Source organism: Apodemus sylvaticus, chromosome 4 (assembly GCF_947179515.1).
Source record: "Apodemus sylvaticus chromosome 4, mApoSyl1.1, whole genome shotgun sequence".
Lineage (NCBI taxonomy): Eukaryota > Metazoa > Chordata > Mammalia > Rodentia > Muridae > Apodemus > Apodemus sylvaticus.
The window spans coordinates 87,039,148-87,065,096 of NC_067475.1; the positions used below are offsets into that span (position 1 = coordinate 87,039,148).

The window sequence follows — 25,949 nt, forward strand, 5'->3', positions numbered from 1 at the left end:
ATATGTCTGTACTGCCTTTAAAATATAGCTATGGAGTATCATAATTCTCCTCCAAAAGCCTCGGAATCCTTTTTCACTCGGCATGAACACCAACATCATCCTCTTAACATAGGAATTGCTCGTGTTCTTCAGCTCCCATGTGACTTCAGTTCTCAGTAATGTCCCCTCACCAAGTTTGGTATAACTATATTTCTCCCTTTTAGTCCTTAACCCTGACATTTTCCCACTTAGTGTCTCTACACTGGCTCTTTCCTTTTCTAGAACATTCTCTTCTTTTATTTCTCTTCACAAGTAAGCCTGTTGCATTTCTTAAAGCTTGATCAAATTGCATCTTCCCTTTGAAGCTGGAGGTCATCTCTCTAAACAGAAGTTTTTACTCCATTCAACGGAGGTGACATTGAGTGCCTCTGCTTCAAGGAGTCTTCTTTAGTTTTGAAGTTACTCTTGACTTGTCCTGTCATGTATTTGTAATTAAATTCTTGATGCTATAAGTTTTATCCCTTTGCTTATAAGTAAAAGTCATGTTATTTGTAACTGATCCATCACAAGGATTTAAAATAAAGACTGAAAAATAGTGGTTTCAAATAACTTCCTACATATACAAATAGAGGAAGTCATTGCACATAATGATTATGCTGGGTAGGTAGATTATGGGGTAGAAATGATTCTTGGAAGAAGCAAAAGTAGTTGAAACCTGAAAGTGAGTAAGTTCCATAGAGCAGGGAATCAGAGGCTCTAAGTAGAAGAAAAACTATATGAAAGTTTCCCAGTCCAGGAAAACAGAAAGTTTACATCAGTCTAGGGACTGAATAGGGGTATCCAAGGACTGTGCAGAGTCAGGGATTGCTGACCTCACAGACTTGAAGCTCTGAGTTCCATGCCCATGCTTTTGAGAGGCTATAACATTCAGGAGGTGCGTGCTGATCAGTTGGGCACAAGCTGGTAATGCCCTGGTGACAAGTTGTTGCAAGAATCACAAGGGAGAAAGGTATCTCAAAATTGTCCAGACAGGCCAGGGTGGAGCCAAAATTGTGCCTAGAGATAGGTAGAAACAAATGGATTTATCACATTAGCATTGCTTCTTATTTTCTTTATAAAAGAAATAACTGCAGGCATTACAACCTTGTGTATCTAATTTACTGATAAGTGCAGTTAAGAAATTTGTGCAGATTAAAAAAATAAGCAAGACCATGAGTAGCATGTGTTTCCTCTTATATAATGGCTCTAAATCACATAGTGCGCACAGGAGAGGCTCACAGGATACACTAGTAGTGTCAGGAGGCTGTTTGTAATCTAGCCTGACTTTGTTTTACAAGAGACAATGGAAATAGATCATTCACCTCTCTTGGAGATTCCAAGAGGAGATAGAGAGTATAAGTAGACCTACAAGTATATAAAAATTATAACTATTTCCATATTAAGAGAGATTTTATGTTTTCAGAGTCTCCATCTTGCACGACATGGCTATCTTTGCTTCCTTTTCATATGGTAACTGTTGCTCCACGCTTTTCTAATGTTCTGCTGGCAGTGAGGAGCTCAACTCCTACCAGGGATTCACATTTGTGTGGCATTTTCAATAATGCCTCTCCCACAAGAATCTCATTTTACTCAGGAATAGACTTAACACATCCTCAAACTTTCTTAATTGCTGCCCTAAGAGTATTATTGGGCCTTCTGAAAATAGTATAATCCTTTTTTCAGTCTGGTAATTAGCATAATGCTTTAAATAGTACCCTGGTGGCCTAATAGAATTAATTCTGACTTTTGAGTATTTAAACTGACCATAGACATAGCTAAGACTCAGTATTTACTACTGCAAATATTAATGCAACTTACTCATCACACCTAAAAGTTTGGTGCATTTAATCCGTTGTACTTTGTAGTTAAAAATACATATATAAATTAATCCCATATAATTACAAAACTGATGTTACTAAAATAATATATCATGAAAAGGTGTTTGCAAATAGTGTAGAGTGCTATTTAGGTGAATTATTCATGTTTATAATTGTGATGAAGGACAGCTGTGCACCCCTGCATTTACTCCTTTCTTCTTCCTCCGAAGAGCACTTGTAGAACAGGAGGATGGCTTTGAGATCTCTGCTGCCACAATTATATAACAGGCCAGTTTCAGTCTTTAGTAAGGGCCACAGTAATATTTCCAATGTTTGCTGACTCTTGTCGTTGTGCAAAGATTCCAGGGACTGGTGGGTAGACATCTTTGATCACCTAGAGTAGCAATTTAAGCCAGAATCACTTTAGCACAGTGGCTCTCCACCTTCCTAATGCTCTGACCCTTTAATACAGCTCCTCATATTGTGGTGAGTCCTAACCATACAATCATGTTGCTGCTCCTTCATACATGTAGTTTTGTTACTGTGATGATTTGAAAGGTAAATATCTGATGTTTGACCCACAATGGAGTTTCAACCCACAGGTTTGGAAACTGCCCCAGACAGTCTGTGTCCTCAAATCCTTGTTAACCTCAAGAAACTGGGCACGGAGGAGAGTCAGCCATGAAACGAGTCTCCAAACAAGTCCTTACTGTTGCTGAATCAAACCAGACAGTGCTTTCAACTGATCTCCTTGTTCTATTTTAGTTTGTCTAATTAGCCTTAGGTACAGGTTTGAATCTCTAAGGATGTAATTGCAAGTGTCGGAATTGAGAAGCTTGCTCTTTAAGTAAGATTTTTGTTTCAAAATCAACTGACAATATTTTAGCCATGTATGTGTGTTTTCCTTTGAAAATAACACATTTTCTTTCTTTTGTCATAGTCACTGAGATTATTTTTGTTATTCAGGGAAAAATAATAATAGATGCTAATTGTACTTTCTTTATGCTGAGCTCCCATTTCCCTCTCAGGAACTGTGCCTCGCCGGCTGGTGTGATTGCCAACAAGGTGAAGTTTCATGATGGTTTCATGCCTCTACGCCGTGCAGATCCAAAGGGCACATGTTCAAGATGCTTTACAGTAAATTAAAGATGACCTTATCACAGACAGCTCTTCAAGAGGGTGGACAGTCAGTGAATTTTAAATTAAGATAACTGAATAATTTCAGGCTCCTGCTGTTCTCTTTGCCCAAGTCTCTATTTGATTCATAGACATTGGAAGAAATTAAAATAAAAGACTTGCTAAATCTTTCTTATAAATGTACTTAACTTTCATAGCTCTCACTACTTTAATCCTATTGATAATTATTTTGTAAAACCAAGAATCAGAATATTAGATTGTATTAGATTCTACAAAGGCATATTATAGTTTAACTAAATAACATGTCCTCTCTTAGATATGAATATGAGAACTTTTACCAAGCAGTAAAACTTCCATCCTGAAGTATGTCATGGGAAACATTTTTTATATTTTTACAGAAAGTACGGTATTGTTAAGGAATGTTTTAAATGTCTGACAGTGTTAAGCAGATGGGGGTTACCACTCAGATGTGTTAAGCTATGCTCTTTACTGTGGGAGTGAGTGACCTATTTTCTGAAATGACTGTACCACAGAATTCCATTTTTTATAAAACAGATAGTGATTTTCAAAGCAAGTGAAAATGCCCTTGTTTTGCAGAAAGATTGGTAGTAATCAAAATGTATTGCTGGCCAATAACTTACACATGTAGCCTATTTTATTTGCTAACTCACTATTTTCTATTCATCTACTTACTTAACATAATGAAATGGCAACTGTCATGGTATGGCTTCTTAGGAATCAAGATTCTCTGTTTCACATAGGGGCAGACTAGGCCAGTGGTTCTCAACCTTGCTAAAGCTGCGCCACTTTGATATAGTATTTTGCAATTATAAAATTATTTTTGTTGCTATTTCATAACTCTAATTTGATTACTGTTACAAATCACTAATGTAAATCTCTGTGTTTTCCTTTTCTCATGAAAGGGTTGTTCAATCCCACAGGGCCATGACCGACAGGTTGAGAACACCTGGCTTAGAGCAAACCAGAAAGTCACGTCCTGTCATTGTCTCTGAATGACAGAGAGCTGGGTTCAAATTCTTCCGTTATATCAAACTTTTGGGGCTATGTGTAAAAGTCAACTTTATGACCTGGCATCTCCACCTATAAAATTAGAACAAAATGATTTGTGGCTTCAGATGTTTTTGTAACTATCAGGTCACAATAAAACTATTTGTACCTTTGCATGTTTTGCAACCACAAGCTTCATATAGAGACCTAAGTGGGTGAGTATTCCCTTCCTTCACTGTGCTGGTCAGAACCTGCCCACACCCAACAGACACTGTTTATGTTTCCCTAAGAAGCATCACATAGCAGCTCTTTGGTAACCATCCAAGATAGCAGAAGAGCCAGGAAGGGGAAATCTGAGTATAGGCCTGCTTTCTAACATACAAGCTCTGTGCTTCCTAAAGTATATTCAAATAATTTCAAGTTCCATAACAAAGAAACATAACAAGTTCCATTGAAAATGGGGCAATATGTAGGACTTAAAGATTTTTAGTAATGACTAATGGCTGGTATTTTTGTTGTAAATACCATTTTCTATGTTTGCAAGACTTAGATAATGTGTAAGAAAACACGGCCCATGTGATAATCAACAAAAACTTGTACTGTAGTCATGGTCTTCTCTTTTACATCATATGCACAAGATGAGATAAGCACAAACATTTCCTCTCTACTGCTTTCTCTGGTGTTAGAAATGGCCATCTTGTGGTATCAGTGACTACACTATTGCATTATTGAATGATTTGCATGATATATTGGACATGACATTTACAATTCACATTTCATTTTATCTCTGAAAAATAAGTTTCAATAAAGATGCACTTAAAATGGAATAGAGCATACATTTGGAAAATGAAGCATGAAAACGATTTCTCAGATTTCTTGTGCTTGTGTGATGATGTGGTGCCTGGGCAGAGAGCAAATGGTCCCCCACCGAAGGATAAATTCCCAACTCAGCTGAGAGAGTTCACAGAACATAAACATCAAGGCAGAGATAAAGCAGTTGTTTCCAAAATGGAAGATAATGATTTATATCTACTTAGCAAGTGGTGGAATGAAATGGAAATATTTAACTTGCCAATCAAAATTGTGAGCATACTTGTTTAGGAAAATAAATGAACCACCAACACCAAGAAGAAACTAAAAGGCAAAGCATGTCGAGTGTCTCCTAGCTCAGAATTGTGTTTCTAACTGTGAGTTTTAATTTGAAGAGAAAATAAGCTTAACATGTGCTTCGGTTTGAGCATCTGAGTAAGGTTGAGGGGGCTGTACCCCATCCCCCATGAGCACTGAGCAAGCCTAGCTGCAGTGCAGATGTGTTGGATGGATCAGAATGCTTTATAGTTCAGCCTAATCATATTTCTAATGTAGTTTGCAGGGTATTATTATCTTTTAAAACAGTTTAGTGGGTAGACTCATGGGTTTCTCCCTGTAATGAGAGCAAGCTGACTTAATAAAGATCTTGGCCTTTAGCTATTATAATTTTAATACAAATTGCAATATTTTCTTAGTATCCAACTTATTCAATTTAAGTTCCATTACTTATTCAGAGACCTAGGCATTAGTGCTAAGAGTTAAGTTGGCAATGAAGTGAATGTTCTGCAGAAAGAAAATTAATGCTCTTCACTGTGGGATAATAAAAATAGACACATAGTGAGACAGACAAAACTTGCTATATTCTTTCTTATTGGCTTCCGCAAATCTTTCAAATCAACGTGACTTTTAATAGGAATATAGTGCAGTTTTTTTTTTTTTAAACTGGCACACAGATGCTTTAAAACATTGTGAAAATTACCTTCATTGGAATGGAATCAATTGCATTCCATTCTATTAGCACTTCCTTCTACAGTTAAAGGTTATGGACTTGTTATACTAGTCTCTTTGACTAGAATTTTAATAAGCTGTAATCCTTCCTTCCTCCTTATTTCCTTTCTTCTTTATTCCTTTATCATTTCTAGTCTTTTCAGTTTGTCAAACCCTATTGTAGTATATAAGAATTCAGTGATAACAGATAAGATCTATCGTTACCTGAAATACTTATTCTAGTAAGTAGGATTCTTAAAAGAAATGAAGAATATTCACACAGGATGATCACATGCTAGAAAATGCTATAAATAAGACAAAGAGGAATGTAGCTGATGGAAGACTGTATAGAAAAGGCAGTACTAAGGAAGCCACATTTAAGAGTTTCAGAATGGCACTAACAGCCAGGAACCAAAGAACAGCACTTAGTGAAAACAAAGAAGATTGACACACAAAGACAAATTCAGAAGTTCCTCTCAATGTATTTTTCTAAGAAGAAAATCAAAAATGAGCTAGTGAACGGAAGGATAAATTGATCCCAAGCATTTCCCTGATTCCTCTCCCCTTTTCTTTCCCCTCCTCTCCTCTCTTATTTTCACCTCCAGTCTTCTCTTATTTCTTCCTTTAAGTGTGGTAGGAGATTTAAAAAAAGTGAATTTCTTATGGAGATGGTCCAGTAGAGAGAGCAAGAGAAAGTTAGCTGTTGAGAAGTATGGCCTATTGTGATTCCAGAAACAAATGTGCTTATGCAAACCAGAGGCATGGGACCACAGCACTGGAAGAGAGTCCCCTTGGAGGAATGTGGCCAGAGAATCTCAGGGGGGGTAGACTTTTCCCAGTGACAAACTGGAACTTCTATCAGGTGGAGTCCTCTTGCTCTCCACAAGATAATGTAATCTGTAGGAGTCTGGAGTAAAAAGAGCATGTGGAGGCTATGTGGTATTTAAAAAATGATCTGAGTCACCATGGAAGAAGAAGCATTACTGGAGAAGATTAAGACTGCTTGGCTGTACTGCACGTACACCATTTTGGACTTAGATTAAAAATTTAGTGTCACAATGTCTGCTGTACTCCACTTGTTGGTACCTTTGCATTGAAAAATGCACAGGGACATTCAATAAACCTTTGGGTATTGGATATTTTATTTATTGACATTTCAAATGTTATCCCCTTTCCCAGTTTCCCCACTGGAAACCCCTCTCCTCTACCGTCCCCCTACTTCTATGAGGGTGTTTCCTCACCCACCTATCCACTCCAGCCTCCCCTGCCCTCCTATTCCCCTACACTGGAGCATCGAGCCTTCACAGGACCAAGGTCCTCTTCTCCCATTGATGCCCGACAAGGCCATCCTCTGCTACATGCGTCGAGTCATGGGTCACTCTATGTGTACTCTTTGGTTGTTGGTTTTCTCCCTGGAAGCTCAATGACAGAAGTGAAGTTGGTCACTAGCACCAGTAGTGCATCCAACAGATGATGGAGATATACAAACCCAGTAATGCCTACTCAGCCACTATACGTTTGAGCTAGCATTCTCATAGATGATTAAAGCACAAAAGTAGCTGTAGTCTTTCACACCACCCTAAGCACTCTGGAGAATGTAAATAAATGATCTAACACCATTCTGGTGTGGCTACCACCGAGATTGAATTACAGATTCAGGGTCCAAAATTTCATCTATTTTCTTCCTATTTTAACTAGTGATTCTCTTATTGGACATCAAAGATATGTTTATTCTCATTTTGAAAGTTTATATATCATCACAGCTGGAGAAAGAGTGCTGGTTCAACGAGAAACTGATCTAAAAAAGAATGTAATAGTTTCAGTTAAAATTGCTAAGATACAGATCTATTAGGACATTTTGAGTGGGCACAGCATGTTGCATTAGTCCCATTGTCCATTCTCTTCTTGGATTTGAAGGCAGCTGGATGGAGGAGATGTGTCTGTGTTTTGTGGGAGGCAAGAACAGTCTGGCTGATTCGTGTTGCGTGGTAGGCAAGGCCTATGTGCAGCAAGGCTCTGAATTTTCTCCCATCTTTATGTGTGTGATTGTTTTTAGTATACTTCAGCCCTGACCTACGATGCTGTCCAAGTGATGACTGAAGCATTCCGCAACCTCCGGAAGCAGAGGATTGAAATCTCCCGGAGAGGAAATGCAGGAGACTGTTTGGCCAACCCAGCTGTGCCTTGGGGACAAGGTGTAGAGATTGAAAGGGCCCTCAAACAGGTCAGTTTCACAGAATGAGTGCTAATGTGACTTTACCCAGGCTTTAAGCTGGTGTTTGTTTTTCCTGCCAAGCCAAATAAACCACCCTTTTTTTTTACTCCCGTTGAACACACAGGCCTTGTGTTTTTCCTCAGAACACTAAGATAGGTTAAAGATTAAACAGAAACCCATTAAACTAACCTTTTATTTATGTATTTATTTTAGGTCAGTGTGAGTGATCTTTACAGTTTGTATTTTGGACTTGATAAAATTATAACTTTTTTTATGCTGATTATGCTTTATTTTCATTCCATCATTAGGTCCAAGTTGAAGGTCTCTCTGGAAATATAAAGTTTGACCAGAATGGAAAAAGAATAAACTACACAATTAACATCATGGAGCTCAAAACAAATGGACCCAGGAAGGTAAAACTTTAAGACGTGATAGTGGGGTCTACCTGTGAGCAGGCAGATTCCATCAGGAGTCCTTACAACTGAGGCCAAAGAGCACATGCATGTAGACAGTAGTGAGCTACTTCTAGAAACAAAGTCAGGTGTGAGATCTGCTGTCTGGATCAAATAGGCTCACTTTTGGTAAGCTACGGTGCAGTAGAATCTAGAAGAGTCCTGTAAGCAGAAATGATACACTTGTTTTTAATTTTGAAAGGAAGACTTTAAGTATAAGATAAGGCAACTGCCAAAGATGGAATGAGCTTGGAAGAAATAAATGGCCATTTAACATGTGTTGACCTTTATAATTCAAAATCTTTACTTAAAATATATATTTGGGATATATTTGCATAATTACCCCACAGTGTAAATTATCCAGGAATTGAAAAGTGAGCCGTTGCACTGGCTCAGACTTTTAATCTCAGAACGACAGAAGCAATGGCAGGAGATTTGTGATTTGAATGCAAGTTGAGTTCTGTACAAACCAGTATAGATTCAACCCATGTTTTGCCTCACATAAACAAAAAACAAATAAATAATAAACATGAAAATTCAACCCAATTTAGAACATGTAATCCTAATTACATTCTGGTTATGAAGGTAAAAATTTTTGCTATTATATAGAATTCTGGTTAATGAGGGCGTTAGTTTGGATACACACATGTGCTCGAAAAGCATCAAATGTTTTACATGAAGATGGTTCATTTCTCCATGTTAATCAGCTGTGACCTTTTTCAGATTGGGTACTGGAGTGAGGTGGATAAAATGGTAGTCACCCTAACTGAGCTCCCCTCTGGAAATGACACATCCGGGCTTGAAAACAAAACTGTGGTTGTCACCACAATATTGGTAAGTAACTCCATACACTTATGTTCAGCTCTGGCTTCCTTTATTCAAAGCATCCAGGTGGAGAGCAGGTGTTTTATGTTTTTCAATAGTAACCACACCAGGCAGCTTTTGCAATGTTTACTCTGAGTATTTGTCACTTACTGAATGTTTACCTGGAAAGGATTGCACATGAGATAGGTTCAAGCACTCAGAATGTCTTCATCCTCTTGGAGGCTGAAGCCAAGCCTAACAGCTAATTGGTATCCTGCTGCTGACACCGGGGAACAACAGAGCAAGTTCTAGTTTGTTCTTCACACTTCCTTTCAAATATCACCCATCTCTGGCTCATCACAACCCTCCTATTAGATATTGTGGACTAGTAATGCTGTTAAACAATCTTCCTTTATAATAAAGACCCCTTAAAGGCACAGATGATCATCTTCATTCCCTTCATTTGAACATAGTTTTGACTATATACCCGGTTCTAGATACCTGAACAGTGAAAGATGCGAAGGCAATGCTCACCTGAATGTGCAACATCTAGGATGTAGATTGAAGAAGGAAAAATAGGAATCATGAGGACAAGATGCTTAGGAAGGGAGGGAGAGAAGGTGGAATTCATTACAAGACATGATTTTGAGATAAAATGATTGTGTACTCCTTAGCAGTGAGGTTATAAATATGTGAATTCATTATTCAATAACACAAGAAAAAATTGTAGATGCACTTATAAGAGATTTGGATAAAACACTACCAGCACCTGAAATTCTCTTAATGACCATGAGTTAGACTCACATCTTGCTATTGATCAGGATCAATATCTCACTTAAATTCCATGACATTCCAAAAAGGACATTATTAGATTTGTCAAATCATTTTGTCATATGTCCTCTTTCATGTTCTTGTAGAAAGAGAGTCTGTGTGGCTATAATTGAAGTTTCATTCTATAGGATTATATCTTACAGATGAAGTGAGGCATAATGCTTTCAGGAATAGAATCAATGTGTTGCCATGATTATTTAGGTTTATAGTCCTACTTGATAATTATGCTTGCAGGAACACATAACTTGGCTGAATTCTGGTTCTTGGGTTTGGTGTTTACCAGACATGATGAAGGGTCAAGTAGAAACAAAATTTAATACAGTAGCTGTTGAACAAAAAATTCTCTCTCTGATGCTTAAGGATTACAAATAATATGAGAAGACATGCTAACAGCTTTTAGGTAACTTACCCTGATATAAGCCATCTTAATGATCTTAATGTACAGATTTAAAAAGCTTTGTGGTAGAAGCAATATGCTTATATATTTTTCCTTCAATGTCTACCATATTATCTATATGTCTAATATATGTGTATTATGACAAGCAATTAAGCTAGGAGTTTTGACATAATAAGAGTGTGCAAATAATTCAGTATGATAATCAGTGAACATATTGTCTTTCCTTGTAGGAGTCTCCATATGTTATGATGAAGAAAAATCATGAAATGCTTGAAGGGAATGAGCGTTATGAAGGCTACTGTGTTGACTTAGCTGCAGAAATTGCCAAACACTGTGGGTTCAAGTACAAGCTGACTATTGTTGGGGATGGCAAGTATGGGGCCAGGGATGCAGACACCAAAATTTGGAATGGTATGGTTGGAGAACTTGTGTATGGGGTAAGTTTATGTCTCTTTAAAGTTAAAGTAATTCAGTTTGAATCATTGTTGACAGATTATTACTCTTCTTTTTAAAATGCCCACATCTCAGATTATTGCCATTCCATGATGCTCTAGAAAAAAATAAACTATTTAGTCTTTGAGGCAGAAGCAAGAAGTACACTTGAAGATTAATTGAAATATGCATTTCATCTGTTCAAGCACATATATTATCCCCAAACTTCAAGAGTATGGTACATGAAATGTGTAATGATCTAAGTGGATAATGACCTTGGACAAGTCAGCTAGGTCAGCTATTTGTCTAAAATACAACATCATTAAATACATTGCCCTGTTGCTTATTCTTCAGCACAAGCACCATAATTATTGTCATTCTCTAATCTCCATCTCCTTCCATTCCAAGTTTTAGTCATTTGTCTCTTCTAACCACAATTCTGGATCCTGTTATTTTCCTTTTTTTCCTTTACAGAAAGCTGACATTGCAATTGCTCCTTTAACTATCACTCTCGTGAGAGAAGAGGTGATTGACTTCTCCAAGCCCTTCATGAGCCTTGGAATCTCTATCATGATCAAGAAGCCTCAGAAGTCCAAACCAGGAGTGTTTTCATTTCTTGATCCTTTAGCCTATGAGATCTGGATGTGCATTGTGTTTGCCTACATTGGGGTCAGTGTAGTTTTATTCCTGGTCAGCAGATTTAGCCCCTACGAGTGGCACACTGAGGAATTTGAAGATGGAAGAGAAACACAAAGTAGTGAATCAACTAATGAATTTGGGATTTTTAATAGTCTCTGGTTTTCCTTGGGTGCCTTTATGCAGCAAGGATGCGATATTTCGCCAAGGTTGGTCACTCACCTGCTTCAACTTTGTGCATTTTAGGTCTCAAGTGGATATTCATGGTGTTTATGAATTCACCATAAAGATGTCAGCAGCTGCCGACCAATTGTCCAAGCAATTTAAGATGCTTAGAGGACAAATTTTTACCATCGGCATAAGCCTGTGAAATATATGAACAATGTTCCTTGAATGTTGATCATGTGTTTCCCTGGTGAAATTATACACACCATGAAGAGGCTATAAAATGCATAAGGTTCCTATCATTCCATGCCTGCTTGGAGGGGTACCGTGTTTTTGCTGCATATTCTCATTTTACAGTTATCTGTGCTTATCCACAGACCTGTATATGGGAAAATGGGCGATGTTAGCTTTTTCCAACAGAGTCAACAACTTGTTAGACAACACTTCATTTGTACATACCTCATCTCTTTATTTCTCTAACATCAATTCATGGAAATGGTGTGTGAGAGAGATTATTAACCTTTTTAAATGTTAGGCTTCTGGAGTAAAAGGTTGATCACACATTTTCAAGTACCTAGAAATACAGACAAGAAAAGAATGGCTAGCTAAAGATTCCCATGCCACACTGAATGGTACATACTCACATACCTCGATTTGCATTAGGTTATAATTATCTCAGGCTTAAAGTACCTAATTATCAGTATTTGTCACAAATCACCAATTGCTTTTGTTTATGTTACAACATGAACGATAACTACTTGTATCTCTTCAGATATATAATTCCCCCTTTTGCTAGTGTGTTATCATTAACTTTTAAAGCCAAGATGTTATGTGTCTCTTGGGGAGTTCAATTTGAGCTGGAATAGCCTCTTTTGATTCCAATAATAATCTTTACTAGCTAAGTGAGTTACTTTTGATGATAATTCATTGAAATGTTAGTTTTTGTGTTCTTGGAAAATTACACACAATTAATTTCATAATGAATGTAAGCATCTCAAGCTTTCTAAGTGTTTTAGTATCTTCCACTGGCTGAGAAGAGGGAAATATATCCTTTAGGCAGAAATTATTAAACACTATTTCCAATAGCCTATTGCTATTATGGTAATGCATTATAAAAATCACATATAAAGAAAAATAATGAAACTAAGTAGATCTTTAAAAATAAAAATCTTAGCTTCATATTCATTATGGATTCTCTTTAAGGCTTCTCTGAATTAAAAAAAATTCTAGTTACATTTGCATGACACAAATGAAAGAGTATATAGTCCTAAGTAGACAGTTAGCCACTGGCATGTAGAAGGGTCACCCTCTCATCTCTCATAGTTATGTTATTTAGGTTAAAGAAATGTGAATCACTTTCTAACAAGGAAGAAGAGAAAAATAACAAGATTGAGGGTCAGAGAACCTTTGTTCCATAAAACACTAGATTAATAGTTTAGTCTTGGTAAGACCTCTGAATCAGGGTTCTAAGTAAAATGTGCTTGGCCAGCATATATTGCACTCTGTCCTTTGGATAAGCATATGTATATATGTATATATATATATATATATATATATATATATATATATATATATATATATATATATGAATATAATGGAGGAGAAGACACTTTCCTGTGTCCTTATAGATAGACCAGTTCTGGAATCTCTACCATATTCCACTTGGCACTGAAGTTGCTTTCTTATCTAGTGTTTTCTAAGAACTAGAAAATCTTTTGCCTTTGTAGCTGTAGTGGAAGGCATATACCTAGTCTAGAACATCCTAGGGTTCACTGTCATATTCAGACAATTTCTCCTTTTTATCAAGTTTGCTTCTTATGTATGTTATTTTCTTCTGTGCTTTTATTCTTGAGCCAAGACTCCCTACAGTTCACACATAATAACATTAATTTCTTAGAAAGAAACACAGGTTTTTAAGGTATTTCCCTTATTATTGATTTTTATTAACATGTAAATATAGTACATACCATTAAAAATAAAATATATTTTTCTTTCTGCTTATGCTCCATTTGTATTTAAAAACTGCAACTAAAGCATACCATTGCCAGTTTAATGACCATTTTAAGAAAAGAATGAACACAACTATCATATTTTGGTACTCAGTGATGACTACTGCAGATCAAAACAGTAGAGTGGGTTATTTTCTTTTAAATAAGAGCTAAAAATTAACAGGCCACAAAGAAACTCCTTTTAAATATTTTTGAAAGTGCACCCATCATCCCTTTTCAAGTAAACTCTACTATGGAACACCATAAAGAATGTTGAAAGAACGTATTTGAATTACAGTCTAGGCTGATTTACTGAATTCAATGACTATAACTTGTCCAAAATTACAAAACAATAAGAAGAAGAAGAAGAAGAAGAAGAAGAAGAAGAAGAAGAAGAAGAAGAAGAAGAAGAAGAAGAAGAGGAGGAGGAGGAGGAGGAGGAGGAGGAGGAGGAGGAGGAGGAGGAGGAGGAGGAGGAGGAGGAGGAGGAGGAGGAGGAGCGGAGGAGGAGGAGGAGGGGGAGGAGGAGGAGGGGAGGAGGAGGAGGAGGGGAGGAGGAGGAGGAGGAGGAGGAGGAGGAGGAGGAGGAGGAGGAGAAGAAAAAGTTAAAAAGTTTCAGGTTTCTTTATAGTAAGATATGTCTTGAAATAGAAATTAGAAAAGCAATATTCCATAAGGATTTTTTTCATCTTGCTTTGTTATATTCACAGTATCTCTCAATACAAACCTTAGGCCCCTTAAACATCTTCATATGATGCATATTAAAAAGAAATGACAGTGCTTTTGCATGTATATTTCTTCTCTATATGTGATTTAAAGTATAACTTTTGGTTTTGATTATAGCAACTTTCATCATAAATTCAACTGAGTTTCCCACCTCTTAATAAAACTTGACTAGAACTCCCAGAAAAATTAATTGTTGTTTTTAAAAGAGTTAAAAATAAATGATAAATTCTAAAACTATTTTCTATATTTTAAAATTAATGTAGCCGGGTGGTGGTGGTGCACACCTGTAATCCCAGCACTCTTGGAGGCAGAGGCAGGCGGATTTCTGAGTTCGAGGCCAGCCTTGTCTACAGAGTGAGTTCCAGGACAGCCAGGGCTATACAGAGAAACCCTGTCTCGAAAAAACCAAATCCAAAAACAAAACAACAACAACAACAACAAAAAAAACAAAAAACAAAACAAAACAAAAAAACCCAAACAAACAAAAAAAACCCAAAAATATAATTAATGTAATTAAAGAAATATTAAAATGTTTAATCTCAATTATTTTAAGCACTGGATTAAAAGAAAACAGATATTGAGTAGTATTTACTTTCTGGCTAAAATAGATAACATATAATCATTATTCTTAATCATGTTGGAAAGTGGTACAGTGTCAGATCATTAAACACTATTCAACATTAGTTTTGAGGGATCCGAACAACAGAGCTCCCAGTCTGCCCTCCAAGTGCCCTGAAATGATGATACTGCATGGGTAGATAGCATATTTTGTAAGTGTAGCTGGGTTCATATTAGGGCTTTCCAGAAGCAAAGTTTGTAAAATACTCCACTATGATTCCACATGGGAAATATTAAACTTTCCATTCCTGCTATGTTTATTCAAATATTTTCATTTTATTGTGACTTTGTCATGAAGGCTCAATTACATTCCTTCAGTTTTTCATTTTAAGCAACAAATTTTCTAAATCTTGACATTTTGGAAACTGGCTTTTCCTTTCATACTGAGTGAATGGCATATTGTACCAAAATAATCTACAACTTTATCTTGTGTCTAATGTATCAAAGGATGTATTGCTTAATGCTAATTGCCAGTAAATTTGATTATGCCAATAAATTTCCCAATTTTCATGTTTTAATATTTTAGAATACTACTTCAAATTTCTCAAATATATACAGATTCCATAAAATCTTTTAAAATAACATAGTAGATGCCTGCTGTTATCTATATAGCTATAGATCTACTTCAATATTTAATGTAAAATATTGGAAATACATTAAGCTTTTTAAAAACATAATATTTATTTATAGCCATATAAATGCTGCTGTCTGATTATACTTCACATTAGGAATTTATAGCTTTTAAATTTTAAAGATTAATCTGTTTTCTTTGAGTTTTCTTTTTCTCTTAAGCAGGAAACACAAAGGAGCAGGGTCAGAACAGTACACACCTTTAAGGCATTTGATTTGTGTTCATTACAAATTATGTTTTATTTCAGTATCATTTCATTTTTCCATTTCTTTCCTGTACTGCATCGAAAACCCATGTGTTTGCACGCGCAAAAACCTAATGGAACTGGGTCTATTTGTGGGGTTGGGGTGGGCTGTGTTAAAGGGAGGGTTTCTTTCATGTTTAAAGCTACATTTATGATATAAATCATTTCTTAATATTGTTTCGTTATGAACTTTGCTGATGTTCTTATGTTCTCTTGTTTGTGCTTATTTATTACATAAGTAGACAAGTATTTTGCATATTAGATGAATTACTTGTATATTTGTACATTGAAGTTTCTTTCTTGTGGAATTTTACACCATCAAGTATTTGGGTCTATTATGAGAGAATCCCAAGAATGGAGTTTAGGTCTTTGGGTACATCCTCAGATCTCAACCTCATTACTCTGTATTCCTTGCCCAAAAATGATTAGTAATTTCTAGTTTCACTAATGAAAAGCTATATCACAAGCTATAAGGTAAACTCTTCTGTAAGTGGCTATTTGCATTTGAATGTAATCTTGTTTTATATTAGATCATTCATTTCACTTTACGAATCCATTTCATACTTGTTATCAGATCCCTCTCTGGGCGCATTGTTGGAGGTGTGTGGTGGTTCTTTACCCTGATCATAATCTCCTCCTACACGGCTAACTTAGCTGCCTTCCTGACTGTAGAGAGGATGGTGTCTCCCATCGAAAGTGCTGAGGATCTGTCTAAGCAAACAGAAATTGCTTATGGAACATTAGACTCTGGCTCCACAAAAGAGTTTTTCAGGGTAAGTGAGTCTGATTTTTAGTGTCTGTGGTTTTTTGCTTCTACATCTAGCCCCATAAATTATCCCTGCCTGTGTCCTTCCCATGGTCCACTGAAAGCTGCCATGTGGGAAGAGCCAGCTCTGTCACTGTTTCTGCTCTTGTTCTGTCTCTGTCTCAGACCTTCCATGTTTTCTGATCTCCAACTAGAGTCACGCTTCCATATTTTTTATTCTTAATATCTCAGAAGAAAAAACACGAAGATGCTATACAATCTTAATTTTATCAAAATTGATAAACATTCTATGGGATCAAGAATGTTTAACAAGAATGTAAACTGAATGTTTCAAAATACAGTTAATGTTATTGCTGTTTTCTAAGGAAAGGGTACCACATATTTCTTTCATGTTCTATAAGCACATCTATGAGATGTTCTACAACTACCATGCATAATTTTATCATGAAGAGACTCATAGTATACTGTTTCAAAATTAAGAAACAGATTAGGTTTTAGTTGTAAACGCTGAATTTTTGAGGAAATTCTTCAAAGGAGAAATCCTTAACTTTGTAACATTTAAAATAGGTAATACAAGTAGAGGGTGTGTATTAAGTGTAGATTAATTTTTTCTTTTAATCCATTATAAGGCGTTTAATGATAGAATAAGTTTTTCATGTTTGCTTTATATTTTCATTTTTATTTCATTTTAATGATCTCTATAAAAGAGCTCATTGTATTAATATATTTACACACTGCTGATGTAATAAGTAACCCACCAAATGTGGCAAAAGATAGTTACCAAATATCCTTGAATAAATAGCAGTGTGTGAGTGAATTGTTGGCCAATCGGATTCAAGATAAAGGCAAGGTCCTTCAACACGCTGAATATCAGTGCAGTATATTGTGACTACTCTTGTCCTTCATTTTCTGTGTTATCTGTTCCTGATTATCTTCAATCAGGGCCAAGTTATGATGGGAAGAAATGTGCTTGGTAGCAGAGCCATAGCTACTACACACAGTAACCCGGAAGTGTAAAAATAGGAAGGGCAGTGATTTTATTAGCATCTTGATGAGAGTGCAAAATATGTTCTAGCAGAAATTCCTGCTTTATTACAGATCTAAATAAAATGATGACACAGATTGTCATAAACTATAATTTAGCATCATTTCTGAACATATATATGATCATAGAATCATTTCATATAGGGGTTCCATGGCTTGATATAACAGTAGTTTTAATACAATAAATTAGAAGACTATATACTTACTAGTTAAAAATAGTTAAAAGAGCTGTAGTTACTCATACTCAGTATGGCTTGTTTTACTTATTTGGAAAATTCAGGTATGCTTTGATGTATGAGTAACACAGGGACTTACTACATAATCCTTTATTGGTGCTATACATGTTGGTATACAATAATTATATTGTTTCTAGATATTCTTCCAATAGAGTCTGCATCTGCCAAGACTTGCATTTGTCACTTTTGGGTAACCAGGGTTGCAGCTTTCTATTTCAGCATGTCTTCACTCAGTCAATCAGAAATGCGGGTGAAATCAGCAAGAATCCTGGTTCCATGGCCAGCTGGCTCAACTCGTACATTATACAAATGGGGAAGTGAGGTTGCCCTGGCCAAGCAGTATTGCTGCTCTTACGCTTCAGGGTCTCCATGCCTTGCAGAATACCATAACTGTGCATTTTGCACAAGATTTGAGATCCTAGTTTATGCTTCCTACAGAAACAAAGAAACAACCACATTCACCTACACAAACTGCTTTGTTCTCCTGATGAAATTTCCCAAAGAAAATTTTTTTGTGTATTATTTTTTTCAACCTCATAGGATTCCTGTCTGATAATTCAGGACTGTGTTTATGAAATTGCTTGAGGTGCCCTTCAGAGATTCATGCGGTAGAATATTGGCTTCCGGTGTGAGGTTGGGGAGGGGGGAAGGAGGTGGGACTTCTCAGAAATAGAGTCTAGCAGAAAGTGATGGGGTCACTATTGGAGTTGCTTTGAGAAAGGGTTAAGAATATTGTTATGGGACTCTGGTTAGTTGTCATGGTTGTAGAGTGTTATGAAGTGAAGTCTCCCAGGTAGTTGGTCCCTTTCGCATGTGTCCATTTCTGGTCTTTCTTTAGCACCATGCTGTGACCCAGCTAATGAGGCCCTCATAGACATGCATGACTCTGCTGCCCGTTCTTGGATTTTTAGCTTCCAAAACTCTGACTAAATCAACTTTGAAAATAAATGTATATTCTAATATATTTTATTACCCTAACATATATCTGATGAAAATGTGGGCCATGGTTATTGCTTGATTTCTATGTAGTATTAAACTAATGGCCAGATAATTTGGGAGTTCAATGTATTCTGAAAGTTAGAGAGGATTCTTTACAGTTTTGTCTTATACAGTCATGCCTTTGTTTCCTAGTGTCTAGGCTCTACTCTTGATCACATCCATGTTTGACTATATGAAGTTACAGCATCACTTTTGGTTAAAATGTGAGCGGGTCCTCATAGTGTCTATCTTATTGCAGTACTGGAAGGAATTGGAAACATTCCAGTTGCATTTCAGTCAGGATTTCATAGCTAGAGAACGAAACTGTGTGCTTGAATGTGCTTACAGGCTCCTAATTTTGTTCGTGTCAGTAAGTGAGAGTTTAGATAAAAGCACAGATCACCACAACAGAAACACACTAATGCTTTCAGTGAAATACACGATGTGTTTGTGCTTTGAAGTTTATTGTTCTCAAAGGCTCATCTCTCCAAGTTAGATTAAATCAAATGCCTTCTAGTCTAGGTGTGATTTTTGACACAGTTGCCACTTCTGTTTATATTTGATAATGGGTTCACCCTATGTAAAATGATACACGACTTCATTCTGTGTTTATCCCATTTTTTCCAAGATGCTGTAACTTTTCATCTCGAACCATAGTGCATCATTTCTTCTTGCATGCTTCAGTGTAAAGCAATTCTGTCATAGATAACATTTAAACTAAAATCTCCAATCCACTGAGTGCCATGTAAAATAGAACAAAGAATAGTTAATTTAGACTCTTCAAAGACAAAACGATTCTTTTTCTGTCAATATTTCCCATAACCCTCTGTCTGTTTGCTGAGTATAGTTGAAATTTTACATTTCAGGGAAAGAAAGAGGTTGCAAAGGAAATGTTTGCTTCTATTCGTGAGATTAATAATCACCACGCACACTGGGTCTATGCTCTTCAACTGTCCTTTCCCTGTGGGGAGTTTGAGTTTTTGTGACAGGCACATTCAAGGCAGGCAGAAAGCTAGCCACATTGATTGTCATGGTGGCCACTCCACCAGGAAGAGGGAACAGAGGAAATGGGCTTTCAGACTGCAGAGTGCGCATGTGCTTTGTGCTCTGACCACCTGCTTTATTTGTTACCTGACCAAACAGTGACAGAACTAATTACCAGTGAGAGAGGAAATGATTGCCCTTCTGTGCATTATTGCTCTAATATAACATTTTCTTTTTATAATCACAGAAAATTTTATTCATTAATTTATTTTTATTGGATATTTTCTTCATTTACATGTTAAATGTTACCCCCTTTCCAGGTTTCCCCCTAGAAAACCCCTACTCCATCCTCCCTCGCCCTCCTTCTATGAGGATATTCCCCCATCCACTTCTACCTTTCTGCCCTCGAATTCCCTACATGTTGGCATCCAGCCTTCACAGGATCAAGAGCCTCTCCTCCCATTGATTCCAGACCAGGTTATCCTCTGCAACATATGCAACTGGAGTCATGGATCCCTCCATGTGTACTGGAAAGGCTATCCAGAGACTGCCCCACCTGGGGATCTGTCCCATATACAGTCACCATCCCATACACTATTGTGACTACTAAGAAGTACATGCTGACAGGAGCCTGATATAGCTGTCTCCTGAGAGGCTCTGCCAGAGCCTGACATATAGAGAAGCAGAGGCTCACAGCCAACCATTGGACTGAGAACAGTGTTCCCAATGGAGGAGTTAGAGAAAGGACTGAAGGAGCTGAAGGGGTTTGTAGCCCCATAGGAAGAACAACAATAACATTTTCTAATAAGACAGGATTTCATTTTATTGATAGCTTTACATATTTTTGTTCTTTAATCTTGGAATTTTATTAATTCTGCTAGAATGTCTATGCCTAACTAAGGCAAATATCTGTTTTGATTACAGAAAGCTTTAAATCCAGGTTGGGAAAAATAATTTGACAAGGACATAGTCCAGTTCTTAAATAGTAGATAAAGAAATGAAATAAATGTTAGAATTTAAAAATGAATACCATTTCTAAACTGCAATTTGGTTCTCTTACAGATGTACCTAATTTATAGTATAAGTTTTATTAAAAAAAAACCTGTTTCTGTAGAAGTAACTTATATTGTGTTTCTAATTTTTGATGATCTCTTTTTTACTTCGATGATATTAGGTGTTTCAGTCAAAGCCATAAGTAGTGTTAGAGTTCAGGTAAATAATTAAATATTAAATTAGGTTATGTTAATATTACTTTATTGAGGTCAGTGAGTCCATAGTAAATTTAGAACCGTGATTTAAGCTCTAAATTTTCTAATTTAAACTCTGTATTCTACTCATTAATTAATTTATTAACACCAATATTTAATTTGCGTTTCAAGAAAGGCAAAGTGAAGTCCGGTCTTGTGAAAACTGAGAGGTGTGGGCCTGGGAGTGTTCTCTTTGTGCTTGCAAGCTTTCTCTGTAGACCCAGGTTGGCTGTTGCGACCTGCTATGGAATTGCTAAGCATACTTAATTAGAGTGCTGTTGTAACATACCTATAATTAGGAGGGAAATGGGATTTCAAATATAAACCACTACTTTTAGAGTTTCAAATTTTGCTAATTTTCCATCACTAAAATAGAGCATATCATAGTTGTATAACTTTCTGGAAAATGATTTTTTTGCAGAACCTATGCTTGTCATATTCCCACAGCAAGTTAGAATCTAGAGCAGGCTTTCCCTGTGAGCCTGCCACAGGTCTGTCAGTCCACAAAGGACAATGATTGACTTGCAGAATGGGAGCTAGGGTCCCTTCCCGCGTGCATGCCCCAAGTCCTTCTCACTGTAATCAAGCCATTTCCTCAAGTTGTCACCTGAGCGTGGACAAGGCATACTGTTCACTCTCTGACCAACTGGTATGTCTTAGTGCTGTTAGTCTCAGGGGAAAAAAAAGATCAAATAATGGTCTGCTAACTCTTATATAGTAATCTAATTATTCTCATTTGTAAATAGCAGAATTACTCTGACCTTAATCCATCAGACTACAGTGTTGTTACTCAATATCATAGACACATTTCAGTTTAGAATCTGTATAAATGACAGACACTTAAGATTGATGATGCAATTGTTCCTCATTAGAATGAAAGAATTAGTTTGAAATTTTTCTGATTCTGTATATGAGAGTATTTGTGTGTTTCTGAGTGTGTTGTGAGTGTGCGCATTTCACAGTTCAATAATCCTGGTTACCAGAGAGTTACAATAACTCGTAAATCCCAGCAAACTGTTTTCTTACTCTGTTTATGGCATTAATGACATGTATTTATGTTTACATATTTATTGTCTGGGCTTGAGAAGTATGTGCCTTGAATGACAACTATTTGGGAATGAGAATGAGAGGGTTACGGGTTTGAGGTCTACCTGGGTTACAGAATGATTTCAAAACCAGCCCAGGAAACTTAGGGAGACTTGGATTTAAAATAAAATTGCACAGCAGGGGTGACTCTCTAGGGAGGTAATGATAAAGCAGAAGCAGAGCTCCTGTTCCTAGCACTGCAAGGTCCTAGTTTCCATTCCTTATCTGCAATAAAATATGTAAATGCAATGACAAATGAAAGTGTACTAGTCATTACATATTTACAAAATAGCAAGTGCTTTATTAGTGGCATCACAAATGTTTAGATTAGATGCTTGCATGGAGCAAAGACACAGCATAATTTCTTGATACTTATGACATGCAGAATAAAGATTTCACTAGTTTGTAAATCCTTCTTTTATTCTATTATTTTCAATACTGCTAGTTATTTCTGTGCTAGTTGTCAAAAATCACTAGTGTCTGTGTGCAGGCATACATATGTAGCTATAGATTTAGGGATATTAGCCACAGGTATATACAGCTTTCAGAGGTTTTAGAAATTGACTGCAGTCGTATATATTTCTGTATATGTAGGATGCTACTCATACAAGAAGAGATTCTTTATAGTCCTTTACATGTGTTTAAATATGTAAGTAGCTTCTAAAATTGTAGGTATGAAATAAATGCTGAATGTGAATACATAGCACCAAGTAGAACAGGGCACATGATGAAGATATTTATGCATGGTTAGTCATATCGATTACAGATTTCCTTTCCTTCATGTTAATGTGGATTGGATACAGCAGGAGGATATGCTCAGCTGCCAGCTCCTGCATGCCTACACATTGTCTAGATGATCTAGAACCAGGTGAAGTCATTTCCTCCTGGTTGGCAGCCTTCCTTTCTCTGACATTTTAATTTTCTCACCATTCCACAGAACAACTGAGGAAACATTTTATTCATCTGTGGGTTTTAAGGACATAGCCAGCCTGGGACAAACCTGCTTTGCTGCTCCTGTTCAGCTTGATTGGAACAGAACAGGGCAAAATGATCAGATTTTTAAGAGTTGTTGATACTGATTTCTTTAAAAGTAATTGCCAGGTTTCGGAACTTTGCAACTCATACAGCACAAAATCCTCAAATTTCATAGAAAGAGAAGCCTAAAGACCTGGCCAGGAGGCTATCCTGATTCATGTAACTTCAGTGGCCCAAGTGCTGAGAAAGGGCTATATTTTATTATTAAATTATGATTATTGGGTAAGCTAGTAGATTTCTTTTCAGGATAAGTGGGTTATTTTTTTCTCATAGCTGTTTTCCACAAATGTCACTGGCCTCCAATTGCTCAATTGGGTAATTTAGAAACTACCTTCTGCCACAAGGAATGCCCTGTAACCAGATGACCAGAAGTTGTTGTTTACATAAGAAGCATTGGTTTTCACACCAGCAAATGATGCAGGCAATCATACAGCAAAATGTACAACACTAAAAACCTTTGAGAACACTCACATTTTAAAATGCTTAAAATTCCCACTTTAAGTGTTTCAGAAGGAAGATGAATATCACAAAGCAATGCAGAACTATGAATTATGATTTGGAGTTTGATTCATTTTATTACCTTGTTTAAATAAAATAATCACTTCTGTCTGTTTCTACTAGTTTTTTTCCCACACTGAAATAATGATAATAATGTCTGTGCAGGCAGAAAAAATAGCTGTGTCATGATCTTATTTATCAGAATAAAATAAAAATGAAATAGAAACAACATTGCTAAAATTTAGGAAACTTTCAATTATAGTTTTAGCATTTGAAGGAAGAGATGACATTGATTGAAAGGAAGAGATGAAATAAGTTATCATTCACATTTCTGCATAGTTTTGCTATGAATCTTACTAAGTGTTCTCCCAAAGCATTTTGCCTCATAAAGACGGCTGCTCATTTTCAAAGAGTAATATAAACTTTGAAAATAAATGGAAATAGAAGAAATTAAACAATATCATAAAATGACGTTAAAACAGAATAATAGGCAGACATAAATAGTTAAGCTTCCCAAAATGAACTACACTGACCATGAAACAATTTTAATCTTGTGTTGCAATGTGGCTAGTATATTATAAAAATAAATATAAAATATATGAAATTATCTTTTCTTGACAATTGAGGTGTGAAGTCACTATCCTATATAATTTTAATCCAAATAAATTTTTAATTGTTTTATTTTGGTTTTCTGGAACAGTGTCTTTACTGTCCTTCCCAGTCTGGCCTTGAACTCTCCTACCATCTGCAGCCCTTTGGGGACAGATGTCCCCCAATAAAAGTGAATCACCACACTCAGCTCCAAATACTTTCCTTTACTAGAAATGTATTCTTGATATAACAAAAAGAAAAGTGGAATCATGCCAAATAATTTAGGTTGAAAGCAATGACTAAGGATAAAGACCTTCATCATTCTGTCTAGAAATCTGAGATTGGTATCTTTAAAACTTTATCCCAACATACAGATACGTTTTCCACGTAAGGCTGGTAGAATGAGGACAGTGGGCAGAAAAGGAAGCCACAGTCCTAGTTAGTAAAGGATTTATTTCTGCTTGCTTTCTCAATCCACAACTGTTAGTCTGTTTACATTTTCCTGTATTGCAAATGTCTTTATGTATTTACTAAAGGAAATGGTTCATTTCCTTTAGTAGAGTTGGCTCATTTGGGAAACTACTTGCGTAACAAGCATAAAGACCTGGATTCTGATCTCTAGCATCACAGAAAAAGCCAGGCATGGAGTGTGCATGGGATCCCAGTGTTGCTAATAGAAACTGTAATTTGGTAATGAGTGTTAGTGCCTTTTAAGGGAGGACACCTAGACATCCTTCCATAGAGCAGTGAACAGCAATGACAACAAGTTGTGCATGTAATAGTTCTAGTGAAGTCATAGCATCATAGACTATTTGCCTCAGAGACAAAGACTACTCTTATTCTGATCTCTTATTCTGATTGCACCTGACATGAGGTTTTCACCAAATTAAACCATGCTCTTGTGAGAAACTGCTAGGATTCCTGGGGATGGCAAGCTCAGAAAGTCTGTAGGTCTGTCTCAAACCAATTTATTATGAATTGACAACACCATATTAAGGTTATAATTTTAAAGTTTCATAGCATCTCATAAGAACCTCCAAAATCTCATGACTGTTAAAAATAAAGATATTATTTCAATTTTGCATCCTGTAATTTCTATTAATATATCTATTAATAAATCAGAAATGGATTATTCAAAGTCATTTTGCTAAAGGGGATTAAACTCATTTGTGAAAACTGTGCAAAGAAATACTTGCAGATGTAAAATGGTCTGACCTTTCTGTCCATGTGCCTCTGGTTTTAGCTTTTGTGTGGAGAGTATTAAAGGCGTCCTTTGAAGTCTGCCTTTGTCTTACAGTAAACTAATCCTTATGATACACATTCAGTCAATAATACTATTTCTGTTCTTTCTTATCTGTTCTTGAAAACACTGGCTTAATCTTGAGATAAAGTACTCTGATGTTTAAATATTCAAAAAATTGCTGTTTATTTAAGAAATATCTTAAATGGCCAATGGATATTTCCTTTTAAAAAATGTTATTATGCAAAGCGTCCTTGTCAGTGTGGATCATGGTTCACTAGAGGAACAGGATCAATAGATTTAAAATATATTACAATGCAGTTAATAA

The 25,949-nt window shown here is 36.3% G+C and overlaps 1 protein-coding gene and 1 long non-coding RNA gene across 5 annotated transcripts in view; one reads left to right on the plus strand and one right to left on the minus strand.

Moving 5' to 3' along the window:
• LOC127683238 (uncharacterized) overlaps nucleotides 1-25,949 on the minus strand; it is a 701,246-nt gene that overhangs the window by 190,347 nt on the left and 484,950 nt on the right. The gene's annotated exons all lie outside the window — the stretch shown is intronic.
• Nucleotides 1-25,949, plus strand: part of Gria2 (glutamate ionotropic receptor AMPA type subunit 2) — a 113,279-nt gene that overhangs the window by 82,451 nt on the left and 4,879 nt on the right. For all 3 annotated transcript variants that reach the window (XM_052180307.1, XM_052180310.1, XM_052180308.1), the window contains exons 7-12: nucleotides 7,834-8,001; nucleotides 8,301-8,405; nucleotides 9,168-9,278; nucleotides 10,707-10,913; nucleotides 11,383-11,753; nucleotides 16,491-16,689. In XM_052180307.1, coding sequence (XP_052036267.1) covers nucleotides 7,834-8,001; nucleotides 8,301-8,405; nucleotides 9,168-9,278; nucleotides 10,707-10,913; nucleotides 11,383-11,753; nucleotides 16,491-16,689 — 1,161 coding nt within the window. The remainder of the gene's footprint in view (nucleotides 1-7,833; nucleotides 8,002-8,300; nucleotides 8,406-9,167; nucleotides 9,279-10,706; nucleotides 10,914-11,382; nucleotides 11,754-16,490; nucleotides 16,690-25,949) is intronic.